The sequence below is a fragment of the Canis lupus genome, chromosome 7 (assembly GCF_048164855.1).
Source record: "Canis lupus baileyi chromosome 7, mCanLup2.hap1, whole genome shotgun sequence".
Lineage (NCBI taxonomy): Eukaryota > Metazoa > Chordata > Mammalia > Carnivora > Canidae > Canis > Canis lupus.
Window position 1 is genome coordinate 68,009,782 of NC_132844.1, and position 25,573 is coordinate 68,035,354.

A 25,573-nucleotide genomic window follows, 5' to 3' on the forward strand; every position below is an offset into this window, starting at 1 on the left:
TTATGTGTCATCTTGGCCAGGCCATCGTATCCATACTGACCAGTTTTTGGTCAAATATCAGTCTAGATGTTGCCGTGAAGATAATTTTTTAGATGTGATTAACACTGAAATCGTTACTCTCCATAACATGAGTAGGCCTCAGCTAATCAGTTGAAGGAAGGAGGAATTCCGCCTCCAGACTGCCTTCAGACTCGAGCTACAGCATCAGCTTCCCTGGGTCTCCAGTCTGGTGGCCTGTCCTGAGAAATTTCAACTTGCCAGCCCTCACAGTTGTGTGAGCCAGTCCTTAAAGACAGACACACTCTATGTATGCACACAACCTATTGGTTCTGTTTCTCTAGAGAACCCTGACTAATACAGTGCAGAGTAAGAATTCTAACCTAGAACCACCCAACCCCTGGGGCTGAGCTCTTACTGTACTCTATAACTTTCCATATGTATGTATATATTCATTACCACTAATCAATAATTCATGAATATGATGAATGATGAGACATGTCATTGCTGAGGATGACACCATGCCATTACTCAAATGTTTAGACTCAGAGTAAACACTAACCCCAACACCCAGAGAGCAAACCATCTGTTGCACCATCTTGGATTACAAGTTCAGCAAACAGACACTATTGACCTCATTTACATCATTTATGTATAGATGAGAGTTCTCTTGTATATCTAGGCTCCATTGCTGGCAGTATACTGTTGTCCTGGCTGGGAGGGTGGCCAGGAGGGGTCAACATTATTTACTTTGCTGGCAGAGCCAGCAAATAGCTTCTGAAGTCAGGGTCAATTCTGTGGGACTCTGGATCTGGGTTACTGAGCACCCTCCTTACTTCTGTTGTCCTATTCACTTGCACAGTGGGCTTCTCAGGGCTGGCATGCAGTCTTGTCCTCAACTGAACAGCCAGCCCCTGCCTGGACACCCACTGAGTGCTTGCTAGGAGAGGAGGTACCAAGGCCAGGAGGAATGGCACTTTATCCTCCTCAGCCCCAGCCCCACAGATCCCTGACCTCTTCCTTGGGTGTGGATGGGATGCCCATCACCAAAGCAGGAGGGGACAGCTGCCCCGATCCCTCCCCAGCTGGGGGACCCCGGGCATGTGAGTTGCCTCGCTGCTGTGTGCTAATAGTGAGGCCTGTCCTGCCTGCCTCTTTTGTCAGGTCTTGAGCTCGGTACAGAGATGCAGAACCTTAGAAGGTCAGAGGGAAACAAACTGTGTGATCTTCCTGCCGTTTCAGGGTTTGAGACTGGGTCTCATCCTCCTGAATTCCTGAGGGGACTCCAGAGGCTCATGCGGTAGGGGAGAGAACCTCACCCAGCCAGCCTTTGAGGTGGGCAGACTAAAGGTAGAGACTGAGATTAGAGAAATGAAGGCACCAGCAAAAGCCACAGCTCAGAGTCACAGACTTGAGATTTCTGCCCTGGTTGATGTGATCCCCAATACAGGATGAGCTCTGTCTCCAGGGCTCCTCACCTACTGGCCTTTTTTTTGGGAAACAAAATTGCATTAACTTTCTAAAGCGACGCGTTTGCTTCTTAAATGATGAGAGTACCATAGATTGAGGATAATACATAATGGCATGCACCATCTTATAAGGCATCCTCTCTGCCACGATCCTACTCCTCTGAGTTAATGGCACAGTCCTTTGTGTGTATACTCTTCAGCGCCTTCCATGATACTGAAAGATTTTTAAGCAATGGGACCCCCAACTTGGCAGGAGCTCTTTTTCCCGTCAGTGTGTTCAGACCTACCCTATCCTTACTAATGACTACACAGCATTCCACAGTGTGGCTCTACCACAGTTTACATAACCAATTCCTCACAGATGGGTGCTTGCCAATTCTTTGCTTCTCTGAGCAGTGCTGCAGTAAATAAGTGTGGAAATCTCTGTGCGCTCTGAGCGAGTATTTACATGGGACACATTCCTAGGAGGGGAGCTGCAGGGTCAAAGGAATGAAAGAAGTGACAGCCTGCATAGCCCAGCTGCCCTTCCACTTTTGTGGCTGGAGGGCCATGTCTTCCCCCTCTGGCCAAAACAGTTCTCTTTGCTAATCTGACAGGCTAAATGACATCTCATCTTGAAGATGGCTTCTTTGATTAGTGAGTAGACTGGAAAACATTTTGTTTTCCAGCCATTTGTATTTGTCCTACCACAAACTCACTGTTTCTATTTTTCTGTTGCTTATCTTGCAGAGTTTGTGGGAACTTTTTATATACTTTGGCTTTAACACATAATGGTTATTCTCGATTCTTTTTTTAAAAGATTTTTATTAAAATCTAAAAAAAAAAAAAGATTTTTATTAAAATCTTAAATATTTTTATTAAAATCTTAAAAAAAAGAGACATGAAGAGAGAGGCAGAGGTATAGGCAGAGGAAGAAGCAGGCTCCACGCAGGGAGGCCGATGTGGGACCCAGTCCCAGGACTACAGGATCATACCCTGGGTGGAAGGCAGGTGCTAAACCACTGAGCCACGCAGGCGTTCCCTAGTCTCAATTGTTCAACAATTGAAGTCTTTCTACCTCTACTTCATCAATTTATTGGTAAATGGAATCCATTAAATATCATATCACACATACCACTGCAAGGGTAGTTGGGCAAATTTCTTCCCAGACATCTCCCTGTGTGCCCTAAATCTCGCTGATAAAGCTCCCCAAGATGCCATCACCATGTCCACCTCACCCCACCTGTACACCCAGCACTGCACCCTGGTCTGCATGTGAACAGGAGTATCATGTAGGGGTGTGTCCCCACAAGGGTGTGTAGAAAACTCCAGAACAGGTCATTACTCTCCAGGTAATTTCTGTGTGGCTGACCCAGATGTGGGGATAGGGTGGGCCAGGCCAGGTGGTGAGGCCACAAATTCCATCACCTTCTCTTCCCTTTTCACTCTTCCTCAGTGACAGACCTTGCTCATTCTTAATCCCTGGTGTTTTCCTTCTGCTGCCTAACCGCCCCCGCCCCCGCCCATCTCAATTTTATTTTATTTTATTATTTTTTTTTCCATCTCAATTTTAGAACAGTATGTGTTATTAGCTCTGAGTGACCAATCACCTTTGGTCAGCCATTCCTCTTCTGAGAAAGGCTGGGTCTCTGAATTCATCCCAGTCACCAACACATAGGGAATGGTTACGCTGGGGGTTGGGAGATACTTTCTCTTGAGTCCTGAAATCACACCAAGCCCATTTTGGTCATTCCTGGGTATATGAGTGGGATCAGAGGGATGGGATGATGACCTTCCCCTTATCCTATCCACCACATGCCCCGAAGAAAAAACTCTGCAAAATCCAGAAACTTGTTTTGCAGGTTCAAATTAGTGTGGCTTGAGGATTTGGGCCTTTCTTAAATATAGGCCAGGCAGGAATCTGTTCTACTCAGCAGCCCCTGCCCTACCTTAACTCTGATACCATTTACCTCCTCCCCATGCAGACACAGGGCTTCAGAGATCATCCCGTGGGGTGGGTCTGCTCCCCTGCCCTTAATCACCTGTGGCCAGGATTTCCTCCAGCTGAAACCAGCAGCAAGATCAGGGTGTCCCCTGCCAGAAATACATCCTCTTGTGATCCTAAGTCCCTTCTGTGGGTAAGGGAGCAAGAATCAGCTGAACATTGGCACTTGAGGGGGAAAGAGAGAAGCTGGTGAGGAAAGGGTTGGGAACAGGGAAGGGGCAGCAGCAGCAGGGAAAACCAGGGGCTAAGGAGTGGATTCTGGGTGCCCCTAAGATGGACATAACATGATGCTAAAGAAGATGGAGAGAGAATAGTACAGGGTCCCAGAGAAGAATGTCTACACTGCTACTAACAGTGGATAAACAAATGGGGAACTGACAGTGATATAAGAGAAGCTAGAAACTGCCTGAATGCACAAAATTAGTCTTAATTACAGTCATTCAGACTAACCGCTTAGCATTTATACCTAATTACAGCACAGCTCGATGATGTGTATAATTAGCACCAGATCAATGGAGCTGGGTGTTGTGACTGATCATTACAATCACAGGTACAGTTGATCTTTCCCGTGTGCTGTTCATGCAGATTGGCTCCAGATTCCTTGGGCGGCAGCAGTGGGAATAATACTGATGACGACATGTATTACAAATGCTAACTCATTTAATTTTCACAAAAGCCCCAGTCCACATCCCCTTCAAGCCCTGTCTGTTTCACAGAAAGAAGAAGTGCAACTTGCCCAAGGTCCCGCAGCACTGATGAGCAACAGAAGAGGGGTGTGACTATCGGCTCCAGTTCTTTTTTTTTTTTTTTTTTCCGGCTCCAGTTCTTAACCATTCTGCCCCTCTGCACCCCATGCTGCTGGCTGCAGAGGGCAGGTTTTCGGTTAGGCCTGCTCTGCTTCCTCTACCCTGTGTCCCCCGCCGCCGCCCCCTCCTCACCTGTATAGCTGCTGGAAGGAAGCGAGCGCTCTGGTCCTCCATTGAGCTCTGGGGCTCCTTCTGCCTCTGCCACTTCCTTTTTCTCCTCCTCTTCCCGGACCTCAGCGGCTTCCCCCGGTGGCTGCTCCATGGCTGATTTCCCCTCGGCGCCACGCCTGCAGGCCCGGTCATAGCTCTGGCATCATCTGGGTCTGAATGCAGCTGGACCTCTACAGGGCAGTTCCCATCAGCCTGAACCAAGGGGCAGACAGGAAGAGGATGAGAGGGTGAGAGAGCAGGACATGCCAGGGGGCTATCACCTCGGGGACAGGATGGAGGGAACTCCCCTGTTCCTGCTTCTTCATGGCAGGAATGCCTCCTCCCTGGAGTGCTATCCCACGGTCTCTGCTCCTTGTACCACAAGTCACTTTTCCTCCTGCCCTTTGTCTACTTGGTTCCTAAGGCCAGTCTGTGGGGTTCAGAGCAGTATCCACGATCCAGATAGGGTGACACACCACTGTATCACCTTTCTCTGGCTCCTCGGCCCCTTCCTCCTCTTTGAGCCAGATCAAAATGACTTCAGGGTCTTTTTCCAACTCTGTGTTCCTCCTGGAGATTCTGATAGGCATCGTACCTCCGAACCCCCACCCCATCCCCTCCAGCACTCAGGCTCTCCTAGGCTGCAATTCTTGAAGGGAGTAGGTCCTATCCTTTCTGTGTCTGGGTGTGGGGAAACAAAAAGATACAAGCCTCTGCTGTGCTAGGCTGACAGTTGACAGCAGATCTGCAACTAGACCCTCAACCGCATAGCCATCAGGCAAGCGGAGATGCATTCTGTCTAGGAATTTTTCCAAAGGGGGTTCCTGGGTGCTGACTCCCATGTGGAAGAGGCAGTTCCAACCCTTGGCAAGTCATATATTGCCCACAAACACCACAGTCAGTGGTGGTAACATCATGAAGTGTTGTGGGGGCGTCATCCTGTCAGGGAACAGTAGGGAGACACCTTGAGAGTGGGGTGGATTTTGATTAGAGATGGCATGGGACTTGTCTTGGGGACACAGCATGAGAAAAGACTCAGAGGCAGCACAGTGGGGAGCAGTGAGGAGTCCTGGTGGCCAATGGAGTGAGTGCTGTAGGATAGAGGATTTGGAAGGATGGCTGGGAAGGTGGGTTGCATCCAGGCATATAGGCACGACTGACTCTATCCTTAGGCAGTACAGGCTGTGGGAGGATCGAGAGCAGAGAAAACCTGCTTTAGGGAAATTCAAGCGTTTGTGGGACTTCTGGATGTGCCACAGGCAGCTCAAACTCAACCTATCCAAACAGAACCCACTGTCTGCCCCCAAACCCGTTCTTCCTCTGGTAATTCCTACTTAGTGACTTGCATGCTCATCTACCCACTTATCAAAGCCACAAGGCAGGAGTCAACTGAGATTTTTCCCTCCCCCATGCTGTTCTACACTTAAAAAGTTGGCTGTATGCTAGAACGGCTGGGGAGTTTTTAAAAATATGGATGTCTGAGCCTGTCCCCAGAGATTCTCATCTGATAGTCTGGGGAGCTGCTTGGGCACTGGGATCTTTATTTTTAATTCTCCTGGTGATTATTATAATGTGCAGCCACGCTTGAGAATCACTGTTCCAGAGCAAAGCCACTTCCAATGGACAGTAAATCTTCCCTCTCATCATTCTTTTCCAGCAGGCTTTCATTTTCCCTTGTTTGGACTGACAACAACTTCTCCAAGTGTCAACGAAAGGCAGTTTGGAAACTCAACTCTAGTGTCTAAGAGCTGGGGAGTTAGGGATATGGAGATGTGGGGGCAATCTGTAGATGTGGGGAACATCCGAACATCCTTGTTGATTTGACAGCCACAGGAAGGGATTCAATTCACCAAAGGAGAAAGCAACACATCAAGGAAGGTCAAAAGAATAGGCATCAGAGGGCAGCCCCGGTGGTGCAGCGGTTTAGCGCCACCTGCAGCCCGGGGTGTGATCCTGGAGACCCAGGATTGAGTCCCATGTCAGGCTCCCTGCATGGAGCCTGCTTCTCCCTCTGCCTGTGTCTCTGCCTCCCTCTCTCTCTTTCTCTCTCTGCCTCCCTCCCTCTCTCTCTCTGTCTCTCTGCCTCCCTCCCTCTCTCTCTCTCTCTGCCTCTCTCTCTCCATCTTAATAAATGAATGGAATCTTAAAAAAAAAAAAAAAAAGAATAGGCATCAGAGCAGACAACAGGGCACTGGCCAGAGGCAAGAGAGACATGGGACAGACACCTCAGAGTCATGGGAAGGGCCGTTTCACAGGAGATGGCTCAACCGTCTCAAATGCTGCAGGGTGAAGGGTGATAAACTGGTACATGACCCCTGGAGTCAGTGATCGCCAGGTCATCAGTGACTTGGGAGACAAGTTTCAGTCAAGTGGTTAGGATGGAAACGTGCTCTGAAGAAGAAATTTGGTAGTAAGGAAGGCAGGACAGTGAATAGAGACTAGTTTTTCGGTAAATGCCAATGTACTACCTAGAGAAAGTAGCAAAGCCAGAAAGGGTTTTCGACTAGAGAGACTCAAGTAAGCCATGGACAGAGGACAGGTCTACAGAGAAAGACGGTCTGAAGACTCAAGGAGAAGCTGGGGCAGAATGAGAGACAGGAGGCGAATAATTCAAGGGCACAGGATGAGGAAAATATGAACTATCGTGGCAGCTGGGGAGGGGGTGGTTAAAGCTCACACAGGCTGGCCTCACTCTTTTCATTAATAAAGCAGGGAGAAAAGTCAACTGAGAGTAAAAGCAAAGAGGCTGGATGGAGGCACTTTGGCAACCACGACAGGGAATCAGCTGGAAAGGAATAAAAAGAATTAGAGCAAAGCCACAACAAAAATTAAAAGTGTAATGACACATGAATAGACAATCAATGAAAGAGAATACAAAGAGTCTATATAAATAGATGCAAACACATATGGAACTATATTACGTTATAAAGACAGTACTTCAAAGAGAAAAAAAATAGATTCTTCAATAAATGGTAAGTAATGGGGACAACTGAGTAGCCATCTGGAAAAATCTGGATGGACCCCTACCTCAAACCTTATATCATTTTTTTTTTTAAAGATTTACTTATTTATTCATGAGAGACACAGAGAGAGAGAGAGGCAGAGACAAAAGAAGAGGGAGAAGCAGGCTCCTTACAGGAACCCAATGCAGGATTCAATCCTGGATCCTGGGATCACAACCTGAGCCAAAGGCAGCCGCCCAACCGCTGAACCACTCAGGCGTCCCTCAAACCTTATATCAAGATGAGATCCAGATAAATAAAAAACATTTTTTTAAAGTTAAAAATATATACATTATCAGGCACCTGCTGGCTCAGTCTGTGGAGCATGCAACTCTTGATCTCAGGGTCATGGGTTTGAGCCCCGTGTTGGGCATAAGGACTACTGAAAAAAATTTATACACACACACACGCACACACATACCTCCTTCATGGTAGAAAAAATCATAACAAAAAATATAATAAACTGGGAAAAATATTTGCAACTCTTATCCAAGGGCTAATTTCTCTAAAACATTCCCCTAAATAAGGAAAAGGCCGGCAATCTAAAAGAGAAACAGGCTTGGGATATGAAACATGTATACAGAAAAGGCACCCATTTGAAAAGCTGCTAAACACTCAGAAAAAAAATACAAAGTAAAACAATACTGAAATACAGTTTTTACGATATTAACATATTGCTAAACATAATCTCACACATCCCTGGTGGAGAGGTAAACTGGCACAACCTCTGAAGAGAGTAATTTGCCTACATTTACCTAAATTACAGGTACACATTCCCTTTGACCTAGAAATGCCACTTTTTTTTTTTTAAGATTTTATTTATTTATTCATGAGAAACACAGAATGAGAGGCAGAGACATAGGCAGAGGGAGAAGTAGGCTCCTCACAGGGAGCCTGATGCGGAACTTGATACCAAGACTGGGATCACACCCTGACCGCAAAGGCAGACGCTCAACCGAAGAGCCACCAAGGTGGCCCTAGAAATGCCACTTTTGAGTTGTATCCACCAGCTATGTTTCAACTTCAGTAAAATGACAAGAAGTATTAGTACAAGGTTATTCATTACAGTATTATTTGACTAGTAAGAGGCAGGGGATAAGCAGAATGTCTATTAACAGGGGCTTTAGTAAATAAATTATGACATGGGAACAGGAATTCTATGTGGCCACAAACAAGAATCATGTTTATAGATAGGACTCTCTAAAATATATTAACAATGGAAGAGAAGAACTTGCAGAATGAAGTGAAAGGCTACACTTCGTGCAAAAAAAGATAAACTGAAGCTGTGTGTGTGTGTGTGTGTGTGTGTGTGTTTAAGACAGGAAGGCTACAGAAGAACTGGGAATGTTGGTTGCCTCCAGGTCACTAAAGAGGAGAGGTTTTTTTCATGGTACCTTTTGTGTTTTTTATTTTTTTTTATTTTATTATTATTTTTTTTTTATTTATGATAGTCACAGAGAGAGAGAGAGGCAGAGACACAGGCAGAGGGAGAAGCAGGCTCCATGCACCGGGAGCCTGATGTGGGATTCGATCCCGGGTCTCCAGGATCACGCCCTGGGCCAAAGGCAGGCGCCAAACCGCTGCGCCACCCAGGGATCCCCGTTTTTTATTTTTTTAAAAAGATTTTATTTATTTATTTGACAGAGAGCCAGTGAGCAAGAGAGAGAACACAAGTAGGGGGAGTGGCAGAGACAGAGGGAGAAGCAGGCTCCCTGCTGAGCAGGAAGCCAGATGTGGGGCTTCATCCCCAAAAGGCAGATACTTAACTAACTGAGCCACCCAGGTGCCTCCTTTCGTGCCTTTTAAACTCTGAACTACAGACATTTGTCTGTTCTAAAAATAATTTAAACTGGAATAAAATAAAGAGGCAAAACCTACAAACGATAATGTAGAAGATGAGAGGGAGACAGCTGGAGGTGCTCAGGCAAATACACATGGAAAAATGTCTGGGATAACCACTAAGGTACCATGGATAGCACGTATGATTTCCAAATTATTTCAGTAGAACAGAAGAACTTAGAAGTCATGTAAAAGTCTAACTTTCTGAGAAAGTCTCACAGATGGGGAGACGATGGAGACATAAAAACTATGATGTGACGTAGGATGGACTGGATCCTGGAACAGAAAGAGGACAGCGGTGGAAGAACTGGTAGAACTGGTAGGATCTGAATAAAATCTGCTTAGTTTGTAGTACTGAACCAGTGTTCATTTCTTAGTATGGCTAAGTGTCTAGCGTTTATGTAAGATATACCCAGTAGGGCAAACTGGATAAAGGGCATTTGGGGACTCCGTACTATCTTGTGAGATTTCTGTAACCTCTCAGTTTTTTTCAAAATAGAGTTCTTGTTTTTGTTTTTTAAAAGATTTTATTTATTCATGAGAGACACAGAGACACAGGCAGAGGGAGAAGCAGGTTCCATGCAGGGAGCCCAATGCGGGATTCGATCCCGGGAGTTCAGGATCATGCTCTGAGCCAAAGGCAGATTTTTAACTGCTGAGCCACCCAGGCGTCCCTGTTTTTTTTTTTTTTTTTTTTTTTAAGATTTATTTATTTATTTTTTCATGAGAGAGAGAGAGAGAGAGAGAGGCAGAGACATAGGCAGAAGGAGAAGCAGGCTCCATGCCGGGAGCCCGATGCAGGACTCGATCCTGGGACTCCAGGATTGCACCCTGGGCTAAAGGCAGGCGCCAAACCGCTGAGCCACCCAGGGATCCCCATGTTTTTTGTTCTTTAAAGCTAAAAAAAAAAAAAAAAATTCTGGATTTCTGGCTTCTTTTGAAAATTTGGGCAGACCTGGCCACTGGGTGCCTGCGTGCCCCTGACACCACCCTTTACCCGGACAGGTGTTCACCACTGGCACCCATCATCTTGGCTACTCCCTGCTGTCATTCCCTAGGCTGCTTCACTCATGTGGCACGTCATGAGGTGTCCCCTCCTGTGGGAATCTGAGTTGGGTTAGCAGACCTCAGTTCCTCAAGGAACAATCCCTGATCTTCCAACCTGACAAAGACTAGACCCAGAGCAAGGCAGTTCCCGTCATGTGGCTCTGATTACAAGTGGCAGCCTGGGGCAGTCACTTCTCATTGTTTACCTAACTCTACTCTACCCCTTACTGACGGAGGCCCAGTTTCTTTGGATCAGCCACGTGCTTAGCTAAACACTCCATTTCCCAAGCTCTCCTGCAGCTACTGTGTTCATGTGATACAATGCTGACTAATACGTAAATAGACATCTATTGGAAAAGCCTTCTGAAAATAGTTTCCTTGATCAAAAGAGATGTTTGCCCTCTCCTCTTCCTCCCTGGGCTAGGAATACTGGGCCCGGAGGTGGAACAGCTTCCTTTGGAGCAGGACAGGTTAAGAGGGTGGGGCGAAAAGCAAGAAGGGGGCCCAAGCAGTTGCTGAACTAGCCCTGGAACACCTGTCTCCAGACTACTGGCTACGGGTGACAACGAAATGCCTGTTTTATGAGGCCTTGTTTGCCACACTTCAGCTGCAGGCTGCTGAATACAATCCTAACTGAAACAACACGGGGCACCTGGGTGGCTCAGTTGGTGAAGCATCTGCCTTTGGCTCAGGTCATGGTCCCGGGGTCCTGGGATCAAGCCCTGTATTGGGCTCCCCGCTTACTGGGGAGTCTGCTTCTCCTTCTCCCTCTGTCCCCGCGTGTGTGGGTGCGCGCGCTCTCTCTCTCTCTCACACACACACACACACAAATAAATCTTAAAAAAAAGAAGAAACAACACAATATATAGGACACCTACCTAAATAGGAGAACGGGGTTGTGGAGAGGGGGTTGGCGACAACACTGGGGAAAGGACCTTGGTGATTACCAGAAACAGTCTGTGACAGTTGTAGCAAGAAGTACACTCTCTGAAAAAAGTAGTTATTCTCTGAATAACCGAGACCAGATACCCTGATGCTTTGTGCTCCACAGGACTGAAAAGTCTGGGGCAGGTGAGGAGTGAGAAACCCTTAGCCAGGCCTGTGGCTGAAGGGGCTATAGGAGGCTTCTGCAGAGTAGCATCAAGAGTATGGGGAGCATGGTGACAGAAGGCTCAGACAGCATGACTTCCAAGAGCTCCAAGCACAGCGGTGGCCACGACCACATGGTAAGCGATGTGAGGCTGATCAGAACAAACTGTTTCTGGCTCTGTGGAGCTTGGCTGTCAGTGGACACGGGGTAATGCACACCAGACTGTGGTGATGAGAGGGGCATGAAGATCTGGGGTCCCCCTTAGCAGCTGGAATCAGAGGAGAGAAAACCACAGCACTGCCTCGTAGAGATACTAACAAAATATTTTCTCGCCCATTCCCTCGTACCCTCTGATCCTCTGAGTGACTCTGGGGGGATGGGACGGGGTTCATTGTCAGTACTGAGTTCTGGAAGGAGGGGTGGGAGCTGACTGAGCTCCCCCTACACATCATATCTGTTCAATCCTCCAGAGCTCCCACAGGTGAGCCTTGTGAGCTCCCCTGGGGAGACGAGGGAAGTGACAAAAAGCTCTGGCCTCGGGAGCCTGACAGGGTGTCTCTCGGAGAAGACACAAAGGATAAAGCAGAAGACAGAGGGGTTCAGACACGATGGGGTGTGGGGCTGGCCAGGCTTCTGAGGAGCTGCATGGACTGGGCCACCTTATGCATCTCTGACACCTGGAGCCTCAGCTTCTGTTTCTATATACTAACTGGTAGAAGGTTCTTTCACATGACCAGAGGAACAGTCAGCAGTTGCAGAGGGTGCAAGTAGATGCCTTTAGAAACAGATGTGGCTCTGGGCTCTGGCTGGAGTTCTGAATTTGGGGCCAGACCAGGATCCTTGGATTCCAGGCAGATGTTCCTCCCCAGACTGGAGTTGTCTCTTCTGGCTGTGACCAGCGGAGGGGGGAGGGGAGCATCAGTTTGGCTGTCTAAAACCCACACACATCCCTTGGGCTGTTTCATATTTAGATGTAACTGCTGTGCTGCAGCCCATCCCTGCATTTTGCCAGAAACCATCCATTTTCACACAGCCCTGGCTGTTCCATTTACAGCTGAAGCCTGACCATCTTCCAGAAACCAACGCCGCCCCACCTCCACCACTCTCGGCCTGCTGGGTCAGGAGATACTCTGATCCCCAGGGCCCTGCCCTCACCCCACTGGGCCCAGGCCCGCAGGCTGGACATTTCACAGGGGGCTGCCTCCCCATTACCACTAGCCCTGCAATGGACCTTATTTCCTTTCCTTTCTTCAGCTCTAGCACTAAGAGTAGCACACCCTGGCACAAGGTATAACTTTTATGTGGCTGAGAAGCCCGGTTTTTGCTATTGCCACCCTCAATACTGTGCCAGAGCCAGAAACCTTCTGATTGTGTCCCAGTTTCCCCCCACTTAAGAGGTCGGTACTGTCATCATACAGAACACAGGTCCTGTAGCCAGAACGAGGAGGTGCCGCTCTGCTGTGCTTGGACAAAAAATGGAGTCTCGAGCAAAGGAATTTCTTATAAAACAAATGCCCTGACAGCCCTGATTCTAGCACGCACATGTGTCTATTGTATGGATACATGCTCACACAAGCCTGCTGTGCAAGCAAGCCCCGTGCTCCCACTCCAGTACCCACTCTCTTTTTTGTTAAGACTATTTATTTATTTATTTTAGAGGGAGAGAATGTGAGTGAGCAGGGGGAGGGGCAGAGGAGGGAGAGAGAATCTAAGCAGATCCCCCACAGAGTATGGAGCCTGATGAGGCACTCGATCCCACGACCCTGAGATCATGACCTGAACAGAAATCAAAAGTTGGGTGCTTGACTGAGCCACCCAGGCGCCTCTCCAGCACCCACTCTCTTGTCACAGATGAATGGCAGGCCTTCTGGGAGTGGAGGTGGGGGAGGGCCACACTCCATTTGCCATTGGACAAGTCTGTTTCATGGGAAGAGGTAGCTAGGAGCTTAATCCAAATGATCCTAAGCTCTAGACAGGTCTGGTCTGGGACCCAAGCAATCAACCAAGCCACCTGGAGCCCTCATCCATCCCACAAGGTCTAGACATCCTCAAGAGGTAGAGCACCCCTGCCACCCACCCCAGGCAGTGTGCTGGAGCCCCATGCATCTCTCAAAGGTGTGGTGCAGCCTGAGAGGCTTCTCCCTGAACCAGAGCCCAAGCTGGGTCATAGCTATAAGCCTCCAGCTCACCAGCCCCATTGCAATGGTTCTGGCTTCCATTCTCCCAGGGCTTACATACCAGGCTCCGTGTGGATGGACATATAATCCTCAAAACAACCCTAAGAAAAAAACAAAACAAAACAAAAAAAACCACAAAAAAACAACCCTAAGAGTCAGGTACTATTAATGATTTCCAACTAACTGATGAGGAACTTGCACACAGAGAGGGGAAGTAACTGACTCAAGGTTGCACAGTAATTGGAACAGCAGGATTGGCGCCCACACAGATTGATTCAAGTGTTAGTCTCTGTACTGCGTGCCTTGCATATGGGGATATGTAAGACTGCTATGTCTAGAAGGTGGTATGTCCCTGACCTGTTGGATTTAGAAGCTGCTCTTAGCCTTGGTCTGGAGCCATTACTGCTGAATTCTTGGTCTAGCTGCCAATCCCCAACTGTTTTTCCATCAAGAATACCCTGGGTCAAGGTCCTTTTGGATACTCCCTGCCAGAAAATGACTGCTATATGCCGAAGACAGCCACAGGCTCTGGTCCCTGTCTCCTTCTCCAGCCCCATCCCACTTACCCTGTGTTCCAGCATCACCCTCTGACCCTAGAGGCTCGTACTGGCCTCAGCCTGAAATGTTGCCCCTTCCACTCCTCTCCTTCAAGAGCGGGCTCTCCTGTACCTCCTCCCTTAGGAAGTTCTGGCTGACCAGCCTCATTCTGTTCCTTCCTAAGGCAAATGTGAGCCAGGCCCTCAGATCTGCGATCACTGCAGCAAACTGCAAAGTCAGGCAACGGGTCTGGCCTCACCAGGCCACTATCAGTTTCCCAGACGATGCCCTCTCGCTTGCCAAGGTAGGTCCCCAGCATCTGGCATAGTGTCTGGTACATAGTGGGCACTCTGCACACACTTGCTGAATGAAGACACAGATATTAGCCTCAGGCACAGTGTTTTCAGTCTCAGCATTGCTGCTGTATCAGTTTTCGTGTATTAACTCCTGAGATGCAATACTCCGTAGAAGTGAATTCCAGGGGCTTCTGTGTCAGGGTGGCTCTGCGCCACCCTCTCTGTGACACTAACTCTTCAGAGTTCCTCAGCCCACATCTTTATGTGAACATAACGTCTTTATGAACAGACGTCATAAAGGTTAAATAACCAAATAGCCAGTGCCAAGTAGTGCTGAGTATATAGTCCATGTCCAACAAACAGGGACTGTGGCCACTGCTACGATTGTCGCCATGGGTTCATCTTAAGATATTATACGGAGCAAGTGACATTCCAGGTCTAGAAATGTGCCAGCCTATTAGAATTCCAGAGACCCAAACAGACCCAGAATTTCCCAGTTCCCTGCCTCATCATCAACTGGGTAGAAGAGAACTGACAAGGAGCTCCCTGCTCTGGGCACATGCTTCTCCTTCAGAGAACCGGGCCCAACTCTTCCTCCACTTCTCGGGCTCCTTTGCCTCGATGCAGATGACCCAGCTGCTGCCCTCTCCTCCCTCATGCCACTGCAGGGGGATGAGGGTCAGCAGTCTCCAGAGAAAGGGCAGAGGTTGCCCCATTTCCCTGGCAAGCGCTTTCAGGGTCAGCAGTGAGAGAGGCCATGCGAGAATGAGCCTGCTTGACTCTGTCCTGAGCTTCCAAATCAATCATTTATCTGGGTACTGACCCAGTGCCCTGGTTTTCCAGACCAGCAACTCCACAGGGCTCTTTGCTCCCCATTTGCCAATCCAGGTCACCCCACTCCTCTCAGAGTACAGGAGAGGCCTTTGTGGCCTTCTTGTTGGAAGCCACCAGAAGCCAATCTCCAGAAGTAGCCTGGGGGCTGGTTTTATTCAGAGAGATCTTGAACCAGAGAAAAGGCAGGCAGGTCACTCTTGTCCTGCATATTATGTAATTTTTCTAGTTCCATCAAGGGTCAGTCCCTAAGCCCTGTGGAGCGGAGCTGAACTAAAAAAAAAAGGAAAAGCTGCCTCAGGAAGCTACCGAGAGCGTAACAGGGAAGAGACGTGAGTGGGAAAAAGAGGGCTCTTTACCCGGGATCAGTGGGGCTCAGATGCCCGCCATCACCACTCCTGCAAGGTTAACACACTGATCACTGCCCTAGCTGCCTTGGACTGGAGCCACTGAAGACTGAAGAGACAGCAAAACTCTCCAGTCTGGGGGTACCTGGGGGCTCAGTCCGTTAAATGTCTGCCTGTGGCTCTGGTCGTGACCCCAGGATCCTGGGATCGAGCCCCGAGTTGTGTTGGGCTCCCTGCTCAGCAAGGGACCTGCTTCTCCCCCACCCCCCCACCATCATGCTCTCTCTCTCTCAAATAAATAAATAATATCTTTAAAAACAATCTCCAGGGATCCCTGGGTGGCGCAGCGGTTTGGCGCCTGCCTTTGGCCCAGGGCGCGATCCTGGAGACCCGGGATCGAATCCTACGTCGGGCTCCCGGTGCATGAAGCCTGCTTCTCCCTCTGCCTGTGTCTCTGCGCCTCTCTCTCTCTCTCTGTGACTATCATAAAAATTAAAAAAAATAAAAATAAAAAATAAATAAAAAAATAAAAACAATCTCCAGTTTTCATAAACAATAGAATCTCAGCAATGTTTAACCATGTACATAAGGCACACAAACAAAACTGGAGACATGGCTCAAACTCTGAATGGTACTTTTCTCTGAGGGCTCCAGTTATGGGGAATTCTTGTTTTCCTATCTTTTTCTGTGTTCTCCAATTTCTTCACCATGAGCATAGGTTACCTTAATGATGGGAGGAGGGAGGAAGATTTTACAGAAGTGTCATGAACAAAGAAAACTGAATAATATGCTCAGATACTGCTGAGGTAAAAGAAAGGCCTGCTCAGAAGAGACCCAGATCTTTCCTTTCTACTGCAAGCCTGAGGAAGGAAGGAAGACCCATCATTGCTCAGAGAAGGCTCCTGAGGTAAGGGTGTTTGTGCCAGCGGGCAGAGGGCCACGCTGGGGACCTTTCCAGAACACTTCTCACCTGAGGACCTCAGGTGCTATGGCTGCTGAGGCTGTCAATGCCCCTCCACTCTTCTTCTAGGCCCTGCCAGCTGTTGCCAGCTGCTTGCATTCACTCATTCAACAAATATTTGTTAAGTACCTACTATCATGTGCCAGTCTACATCAGGCAACTAACCAACACAAATATGTAACTAGGAACCACAACCAGGGCTCTAAAAGACAAAGGCCAAGCACAGTGGGGGCATACTCAGAGTATGCTAGCCTAGTGGGGTGGCCAGGGGAGGCCTCTGACTGAGAGGTGGGCCTATGGGGTCCTGGGACCACCGGAAACAGGGATGTGAAAAGGCCTCACAGAGAGAGGAAGATGGCATGGCCCCTCTGAGAGCATAGCACAGGAAGCCTGGTCTAGCTGAGGCTAGAGATCACTTGGGGCTTCAAAGGGCAAGCTGAGGATGTGGGTGTTTATCCACAGAGCAGCAGAGAGGGTTATGAAGAGGATGGGCAGGGATCAGAGCCACACTTAAAGCTAAACTTCTCTGGCTGCTGTGGACAGGTTGGAGATGATTTCAGCAGGGCTCGGAGAAGCCAGGGTTCCAGCAAACCCTAGCTGGGGCACTCACGGAAGGGGAAGGCCACCTCCCAGAGCCCTGGAAGGCTGGGCATGGGAAGCACCCACATTCATTCCAGGGAAGACCCGCGCTCAAGAGTGGAGGGGAGAGGCCCTTACAGAGCTGTATGCTTCTCCAGTTGCGCCACTTGTGCTCTCGGAGTAAACATCAGAGCAAGGTTAGATGGCCTCCAAGGCCCCCTTCCTGCTCTGGCCTCCTTGGCTCCAGCCTCCTAGCACTGTCCTCGCTTAGTGATTCCCAGCTGTGACATACACACAGATCTGGGGAACAGATGTGGCACTTAGCAATGCCTGGCAGGAGGCTGACTGACACGTTCCTGGGCCTGTCAACTCCATACAAGCACCCCAAATTCCTGACACAGCTCTCGTAGCCAGGGCACCAAACTGGGGACCAGTGGCCCTGCTCTGAGAGCTATGTGGTTATGGGACACAGACTAGATGCCACTACACATACTCTTTCCTTTTTATTTTTATTTATTAAATATTTTTAATTAATTAATTAATTAATGACAGCGAGAGAGAGAAAGAGAGGCAGAGACACAGAAGGAGCAGGCTCCATGCAGGGAGCCCGACGTGGAACTCGATCCCGGAACCCCAGGACCACGCCCTGGGCCAAAGGCAGGCGCTTAAATCCCTGAGCCACCCAAGCTGCTCTACCCTTTCCTTTTTATTTTTTAAAGACTTTATTTATTTATTCATGAAAGAAACAGAGAGATAGGCAGAGACACAGGCAGAGGGAGAAGCAGGCTCCACGCAGGAAGCCCGACGCGGGACTCAATCCCAGGACTCTAGGATCACAACCTGGGCCGAAGGCAAGGGCTAAACCACTGAGCCACCCAGGGATCCTATACCCTTTCCTTTTTAAACAACTAAGACCAGGACATTGGTCTGTCCTTTAAAGTTCACAAAGAGGGTGGCCTGGGTGACTCAGCGGTTTAGTGCTGCCTTCAGCCCGGGGCCTGATCCTGGAAACCCGGTATCGAGTCCCATGTCAGGCTTCCTGCATGGAGCCTCCTTCTCCCTCTGCCTGTGTCTCTGTGTCTCTCCTGAATAAATAAATAAAATCATAAAAAGAAAAAAAAAGTTCACAAAGAGTCTTCATGTCTGCAACTCCACTGGATCAACCCAGAGGGAGGAGGGCACACAGGACTCATGTGTTAAGCGCTAGAATGGATTATTTCCTTTGAACACCACGATGACCCTCTGAGGGAAGCTCTAGCTCCTGCTGGCCATGTTAACAAATTAGGTGAGCGAACAGAGGCTGGCAGCAAGTGGGGGACAGCGCACTGAGGGGGGTGGCCAGGCCTAGTGAGAGGGAATAAAACTCACCAGGCTGGGAGAAATGGGACTCACACCTGGAAAGGGAGGCAGAATTGGGGGTCAGAGGGGCCCAGTGACTTCTGAACCTCCCCAAGCGGAGGGGAGGCATGGGAGCACCATCTGGCTAAGCCAGGGTTGGTCAGTCCTGCCCAGGACAAACTGTGACTCCCAAGTATAAGCTTTACCTTTAACAGCATTCATGTCCTTTGACCCTGGTAATTACCTCACAGGAAAATGCACTGGGCTGTTCAGTGCAGTGTTATTTACAATAATGAAATCAACTTTTTAGAATGAGAAATATTTATAATAACGGAAGAGAACAGAAATAATTCCATGCCCAGAGAAGGAATGGTTCAATAAATTAGGCAGCCCCTGGAAAATGGTGTACTATGTTTCTGTATAATATTTCATAGCTTTTTAAAGTGAAAAAATAGTAACATTCAGAACTACATAGCATAATTCCCATAAAAATGGCTACAGAAAGAATGGAAGGAAGTTTCCTTGTATGAATAGGGTGGTAGGCGATTTACTGCTTTTATGTTGCTGCACTTATTGAACTTGATGTTCCAAACAGGTATTATCTTCATCTTACTTGACCCATTAGAGTATGTGATATTATTGCTGGATCCTCCTCCTCCCTCCCACCTTTTCTTACTTGGCTTCCAGGCTTCCTGGCTGTTCCCACGCAATCTGGTCCCAGTCAACTCCCAGTCTGAAGGTCTCTTTCATTCTCCAGCTACACTCGCTCCCTGCATGATCTGAAACTGGCTGTGGCTTTCAATACCTTCAATAAATATGCTTTTGACTCCCATATTTATTTCTTCAGTTCCAGCTTCTCTGACATCTCCACGTGGATGCCTAATGGTATCCAAATGGAGTCCCTGACCTTCCCCCCGACCCAGGTCTTTTCCATCTCAGTAAATGGCATCTCCAACCTTCTAGTTGGTCAGGCCACAGCACTGGAGTCCGTGAATCCTGTGGGCTCTCCCTTTAACAAATACCCAGAATCTAATCACTTCTCACCACCTCCACTGCTATGATCCTGGCCCAAGTCAACATCCTCTCTTGCCTGGATTATTCCAACAGCCTCCCAACTGCCTTCTCTGCTTTTGGCTTTGCCCCCTACTCTCTACACAGCAGAGTGATCCTTTTAAGTCAGATTCTGTCCTTCCTGTGACCAAATCGCTCCAGGAGCTTCCTGCCCATCTCTAGAGTGGCCTGTGGGGCCTTCCGGCACAGGTGCCCTGCCTACCGCTCCCTTCCTGGCATACTGTGCACAGGCACATGGTGTCCTTGCTGGTCTTGAACACAGCAGGCATATCTTGCTGCAGAGCCTTTGCAGCTTTTTCCCTTCAGCCGAAAATGTACTTCCTCAGGGCTTTGGTCCCATATGACCGTCAACTTGATGTTGGGGAGGGTCATCAGAAATGATATGCTATAACCAGCAATTGGCCCATGAACTGGACCCAGGTAACTGAAAGCTCCTCACACTCTCCCCAGTCTATGGAATATGGGTTCTGCTTCCTTTCTCGCTCCCCAGAGGCTGTTCCAAGGACACAGCCTTGAGATAGCAAGGTGGTACTGAAAACACCTGCGTGGTATACATGACTGAGTCCAGGGAAGGCTTCTTTGTAAGCTTTTAAGATTTGTTGGGTGGGTGTGGGGATCCATTTGTCTCGCTGCCACCCAATATAAGCCATATATGTAAGCTCCCTTTATTAAAACTGCCACCTGCTAACCTGGAGTGGCCTCTTTGGTCTCTTGTCTGCTCTCTGCTCCAAGTGACACCTGACCATTCAATTTAAAACCAGCCCAGCTCACCTTCAGGTACTTCCATTTCCCTTCCTGCTTCAATTTTCTCCACAGCTCTTGCCACTATCTGGAATTGCATGTCTGCATGCGTGCATATATGGATATAAGTAAGTATTTTTTAAAATGCCTTTGTTTACTGATTGTCTCTCCCCAAGAATAAAAACCCCACATGGGCAAAAATTTTCACCTGTTAGATTCACAGTGATCTTCAACTTTTAGAGCAGCGACTGGCAGATAGTCACTGCTCAATAAATATGTACTGAATGAATAACTTTTTATAATTGGAAAAAAAAAAAAAAAGACTTCCATTCATGGCCCAGCCTGAAACAGCCCCACACAGATCATTTGTCCTTGGATTCTGTTTTCTAGGAGTGGAGAGACCACTCCAGTCAAAAGAGTAGCTCATCAGGATTACAATAAACTGGCAGAAATGCAGCATAGGGGAGACATCGAGTCCAGAAACAGCTGGCTGAAGGTACTTAGTTGACATCCAGCCCAGCTCTTTTTGCTAATCTGTCAGGTGATTTAGGAGGAGGTGGTTCTTTTTCCTTGGCTTAATTTTCCCCACAGGAAGGGAGTGTTGGGTGCATCTATCCCCACCTTCCTTTTGATTCTAAAATCCTCTCACTGAGCAGACCCCGAGGGTAGTAGTCAATGGAAAAAGGCCTAGGTGTCTCACAGGCCTCAGCTCCTCTCAGAGTAGGGGTGGGGAGGTGGTGACCCGTCCTTGGGTGCCCTGTAAGTGTTTATACTCCAATCAAAGAGGAAGATAAGCCGTCACTACAACAACCCCGTCAGGGAAACCAGGAAGCAGAAGCGGTGGGGGGAGAGGGGCTAAGTCTGGAGGAAGAGGAAATGGCTTCAGGCCAGAGGCCTTGGGGAAGGTTCAAGGCTAAGGAGAGCTGGGCTGTCCAGAAATGATCTTAAAAGTAAAATATGTTCATCAGTGAAAACATTTAAGAATTTAGAGAAGAAAATAAAATCAAGGAGTGGGGAGATTGCTTTTTAAATACAGACTGAGGGGTAGGGTGTTCTAGGTTGGGGAAATGCAGGGTCTTAGGCCCAGGAGGGGGGCAGGGACCAGAAGAGGCTGGGGAAGGAGATCACAGAGAGAACCTCTTATAACTCTCACAAGGAGCCTACCCAACTTCTCCGTGAATCACATCGTAAGAAGTGTTTCTATGTGCTGGGCATTACTGTAAGCTCCTTACATGTGGTGACTCACTGGGGCTTCACAAGTGAGAACTGTGAAGCAGGTACTATTATCATTCCCATTTACTAATGAGAAAACGGAGCCAGGGAAGGTTACATAATTTCCACGTCCCACTGAGCCAGGATGCAGAGCCGTGAACCAGGCTGCCTTCAGGGTGGGAGCTCTCAACCTCTCCACTGCTTCTTGCCTCCCCTCTAATGCTAAAAAGTCTCCTGCATCTGGCAAGTGGACCCACTCCGACGAACCTCCATTCTTGATCCTGTCCCTGCCTGATGTCTGGTCACCAGGTCCCGACCTGCACCTCTCCCCCATCAGGTCATCCTGTCCAGGTTAGACCTTTCAGGTGCCACACCAATTGTCACTGGCCCCATTCCCGACCCTCCTCCTCCTCTGTTTATCATGCCCTCCTAATGCGTGGCTCCTAAAACCCCCAATGGTCAAGATGAAGCTGGAATGTTGAGGTGGGCAATTCTTTAAAATCTATCTTTTCTCCTAAGTCAGTAAGGGGCCAAAGTGTCATGAGATGCTTTCCTTTAGGTGCTGTTTATTAACCTTTGGATAAGGTAATTTCTACAAACAACGGTGACTGCCTGGGTCCTGCTGAAATCCAGATCCCCGGCATGACTCTTCTTTGTCTGGAGGTGAGAGGAGAGCGGATACGATGGAGAGTGTTAATGCTGGGCTATATGTACTCCCAGGTCGGTCTTTAACATGTTGCTGGGTTCCTCTGGACAACCTTCTAACCACCCTGTGGTTCAGTTTTCCCATCTGTGAGATGGGATTAGTATCCATATGCCTCTCCTAACGGAGGAAGCAAGGCTCAGGTGAGATATTAAATGTGAAAAAACATTTGTATTATACAATTTACACACCAAAATATCAATGGTGGTTATCTCTTAAGGTGATATTTATTTCTTCTCTTATTGCTTATCCAATTTTTCTAAATTTTCTATAATGAACATGCGCTGTATTTAGCAAGCAAAAAGAAAAAGAAGTTTAAAAGGCCTGATACAAACATGAGACATCATTATTTTAGATGTCTAAGCAGAAGATGAAGCAGAAGAAGCCGAAGGAGTCATCTCATGATGCAACATTCTGGCACATTCCTGCCATGGAACTCTCTGCAGACTCTCCAGAGCAGCAGGTGGAACACATGTGGTGCCACGGCAGGATGGCCTGGATATGCTGCTGGGAGGGAAGGGCGAGGAGTCACACTGCACATCTGCCTCACAAACATTTTGTTTAAGACAGTGGAACAGAGCCGACACACGTTTGCCCAGTAACACAACAACTGCAGAGAGAAAATAGTCTGGAATGGGAGAGAGAAAGGTGGTGGAGAGATTACTAGTTTTTACCTGTGTGTAGTTGTAATTGTTTTTAAAACAGGCAACAATGTTTTTTGCTATGAAGCTGAGGAGAAGAGCCAGGAGCCTCCTTCAAAAACTTCTTGCTGGGGATCCCTGGGTGGCGCAGCGGTTTGGCGCCTGCCTTTGGCCCAGGGCGCGATCCTGGAGACTCGGGATCGAATCCCACATCGGGCTCCTGGTGCATGGAGCCTGCTTCTCCCTCTGCCTGTGTCTCTGCGCCTCTCTCTCTCTCTCTCTCTCTCTCTCTCTGTGACTATCATAAATAAATAAATTAATTAATTAAAAAAAAAAAACTTCTTGCTTTCTCCCTTACAAAAGCTCTGAATCTCACTTGAGTGAAACCAGTTTGGGCACTAAGGGTGAAGGTGGACACTGGAGAAAGCCAAGCTTGCCTGGTGTTGGATCTCAAAAGACATTTTCAGAACTTGCATTATGTTCTTCCTTTCCTTTCCTTTCCTTTTTTTTTTTTTTTTTCTTTTAAGATCTATTTATCTGAGGGGGGCGGGGGGGGAGGAGAGAGGAGGAGAGTAGAGGAGGGACAGAGAAAGACTCACCCGGAGCGTGGAGCCCAACACAGGGCTGGGTCTCATGACCTGGAGATCCTGACCTGAGCTGAAACCAAGGGTTGGACGCTGAACGGACTGAGCCACCCAGGGGCCCCTCTCCCTGGCTTTCCTTTTCAAGCACACACCTATGTGGCTGCTCTCTCATGTCCCAGATAAGGCCTCATTAACAAATATTCAAAAAGCATGAAGTCCCCCAAAATGGGGAAGGGAGAACCAGAGGTGAAGAAATGAAAGGACAAATCGAACAAGAGTATTTAAATCTCAGGAATACCTGATTTTTAAACATCAAAGCACCATGAGAGTCAGAAAACTGGCCCCTGCCCTCACCTTCGAATTCACATATCATTTTGACACAGATTCTAGCTTTTACGCCTGCATGACAGACAGCCTTCGAGAGCTCTGTGAGAAAGCTAGTCAAAAATCTGTCACTTACTTCTCAGAACGCAGAGCCAGGATGAGGGATGTGCAGAATGAGATGGGGAAATACCAGGCCTGGAGTGACTTAGGGATGACACCTGGGGAATTCATTCAGCGAGCAGAAGGCCTCACATGCAGGTCACGTCAGGCTCCTAGTATGGATTTCTGCCCTATCAGCAGGAGGAAGAAGGGGTTCCCTCTAAAGAATGAAGTAAAGCACTGCCATCGTTCCCCAAGTATCACAACCAGTGACAATGGGGAGTCTTGTCTATAAACACCGCTGTTCCTGAGGTTCTCTCCAGGGGCCCCCTCTGTCCCTGCCGACCTGGAAGCCAGGACCCTGGGGATGTCTCTAAGATGCAGGGCCTAGGGAAGCCATCAACCAGGGAAGAAGTGTTCCCCAGAACTAACCTCTGGGCCTACGAGGCACAGCATGCTCCTGGTCAGGCCACTTTGGCCCTGCCCTGAATTTGGCCACTTCCTGGGAGGCCTGTGAAGGTGAGCAATTCAGGGAGAACCAATGGGAACTTAGGAAGGCTGACTCTCCTGGACTCTAAGTTCCACAGCAACAGGACAATGTGGCCCTGACAAACCAAATCCTGACTGAGCCAGAGCTACAGTTTTCCTCAAAACAACACTCCGAAGAAGGGCATGAGGAACAGACATTACTCACCAAGTACTTAAAGTGCTGCTACTTGCTTTGGAGAGAGCTGCTAACTGGGAAGATGTCAGTTTGGTGGGCTGGTGAGCCGCCCAAACAGAGGGCCAGCAGAGTAGTCCTGGAATATTCCAGAGTCACTGCTGTAGCCTTTCTTTCTGGTTGCCTCCTTGAGAACCTCCACCCAAATCCTAGGGCATCCAGAGCATGCACAGTGTCTCCCCACCCACAATGACCTGCTTGGCAAGGTTCTGCACACCTTTCCCCCATTAATACTTCCTGTCTTCCTCCCTCCCCCCCAGGAACTCAGGCAGGCTGAGGCAGTACCCTCTCCATCTATCTAGACTGCCCTTGGAATTCATGGGCCAATCTGGGGATCCTGGGCACTAACCCTAGCCTGAGCCAAGCCCAGGTACGCGAAACCTGAACTTCCCTGTCTGGGGAGGTGGAGGCTGGAACGGGGCCAGTAGCTCAACTTTGTAACATCCACACAAAAGCATTTATTCCAAAGGTGGCTGAGGAGAGTCCAACAGCCCGCCTACAAGCTTACCTGAGGTGCCCAGGCCTTCCTACAATACAGCCTGCCACATGCAGGAGAGGAACCTGGGCAGGAGAGGCACCTCTCTCTTGCTTCTCACTTCAGATCCTACAAGGGCTAATGTTCTGCTTGATTCTGAGCATTAGTCCCCAGAGCTTGGTGCCACCATAAGGATGATGGGTCAGTTCAGAGGAGGCAGACTGACATAAGGGCAAGGGCCCCAAAAGAACAGCTTATGATTCCTAGCTCTGCCACTCACTAGCTGAGTGGCCCTGGGCAAATTGCTTCACCTCTCTGAGTTTCTATTTCCTTTTATGTATAACTACGCAGCCCAGAGAGATGATGTAACTTGTCTACGGTTTTGGGGAGAGACGGTTGTAGAGCCTGGTCCCCTATCCCAGTTCCTTGGCTTCCAGGGCCTTCTTGACTACACCAAGATGCTTCTCAATAGCAAGTACAACTGACAGAGAAACAAATCAGCGAAAGGTTCCTTCCAAAGTTCTCTGCCTTTAAACCAAAGTAGCCTTCCCA

The 25,573-nt window shown here is 48.5% G+C and overlaps 1 protein-coding gene across 8 annotated transcripts in view; it reads right to left on the reverse strand.

The window, feature by feature from the left end:
* The window catches only part of PPARD (peroxisome proliferator activated receptor delta), an 87,539-nt gene that overhangs the window by 9,807 nt on the left and 52,159 nt on the right, over nt 1-25,573 (reverse strand). For 4 of the 8 annotated variants that reach the window (XM_072833315.1, XM_072833322.1, XM_072833323.1 and 1 more), the window contains one exon: nt 4,389-4,619. In XM_072833315.1, the coding sequence (XP_072689416.1) occupies nt 4,389-4,518 (130 nt within the window). In that variant the 5' untranslated portion in view covers nt 4,519-4,619. Of the gene's footprint in view, nt 1-4,388; nt 4,620-23,862; nt 24,017-24,257; nt 24,337-24,519; nt 24,629-25,054; nt 25,231-25,573 lie in introns of those variants that run through there. The other 4 variants (XM_072833319.1, XM_072833320.1, XM_072833316.1 and 1 more) reach the window with 4 other exon arrangements.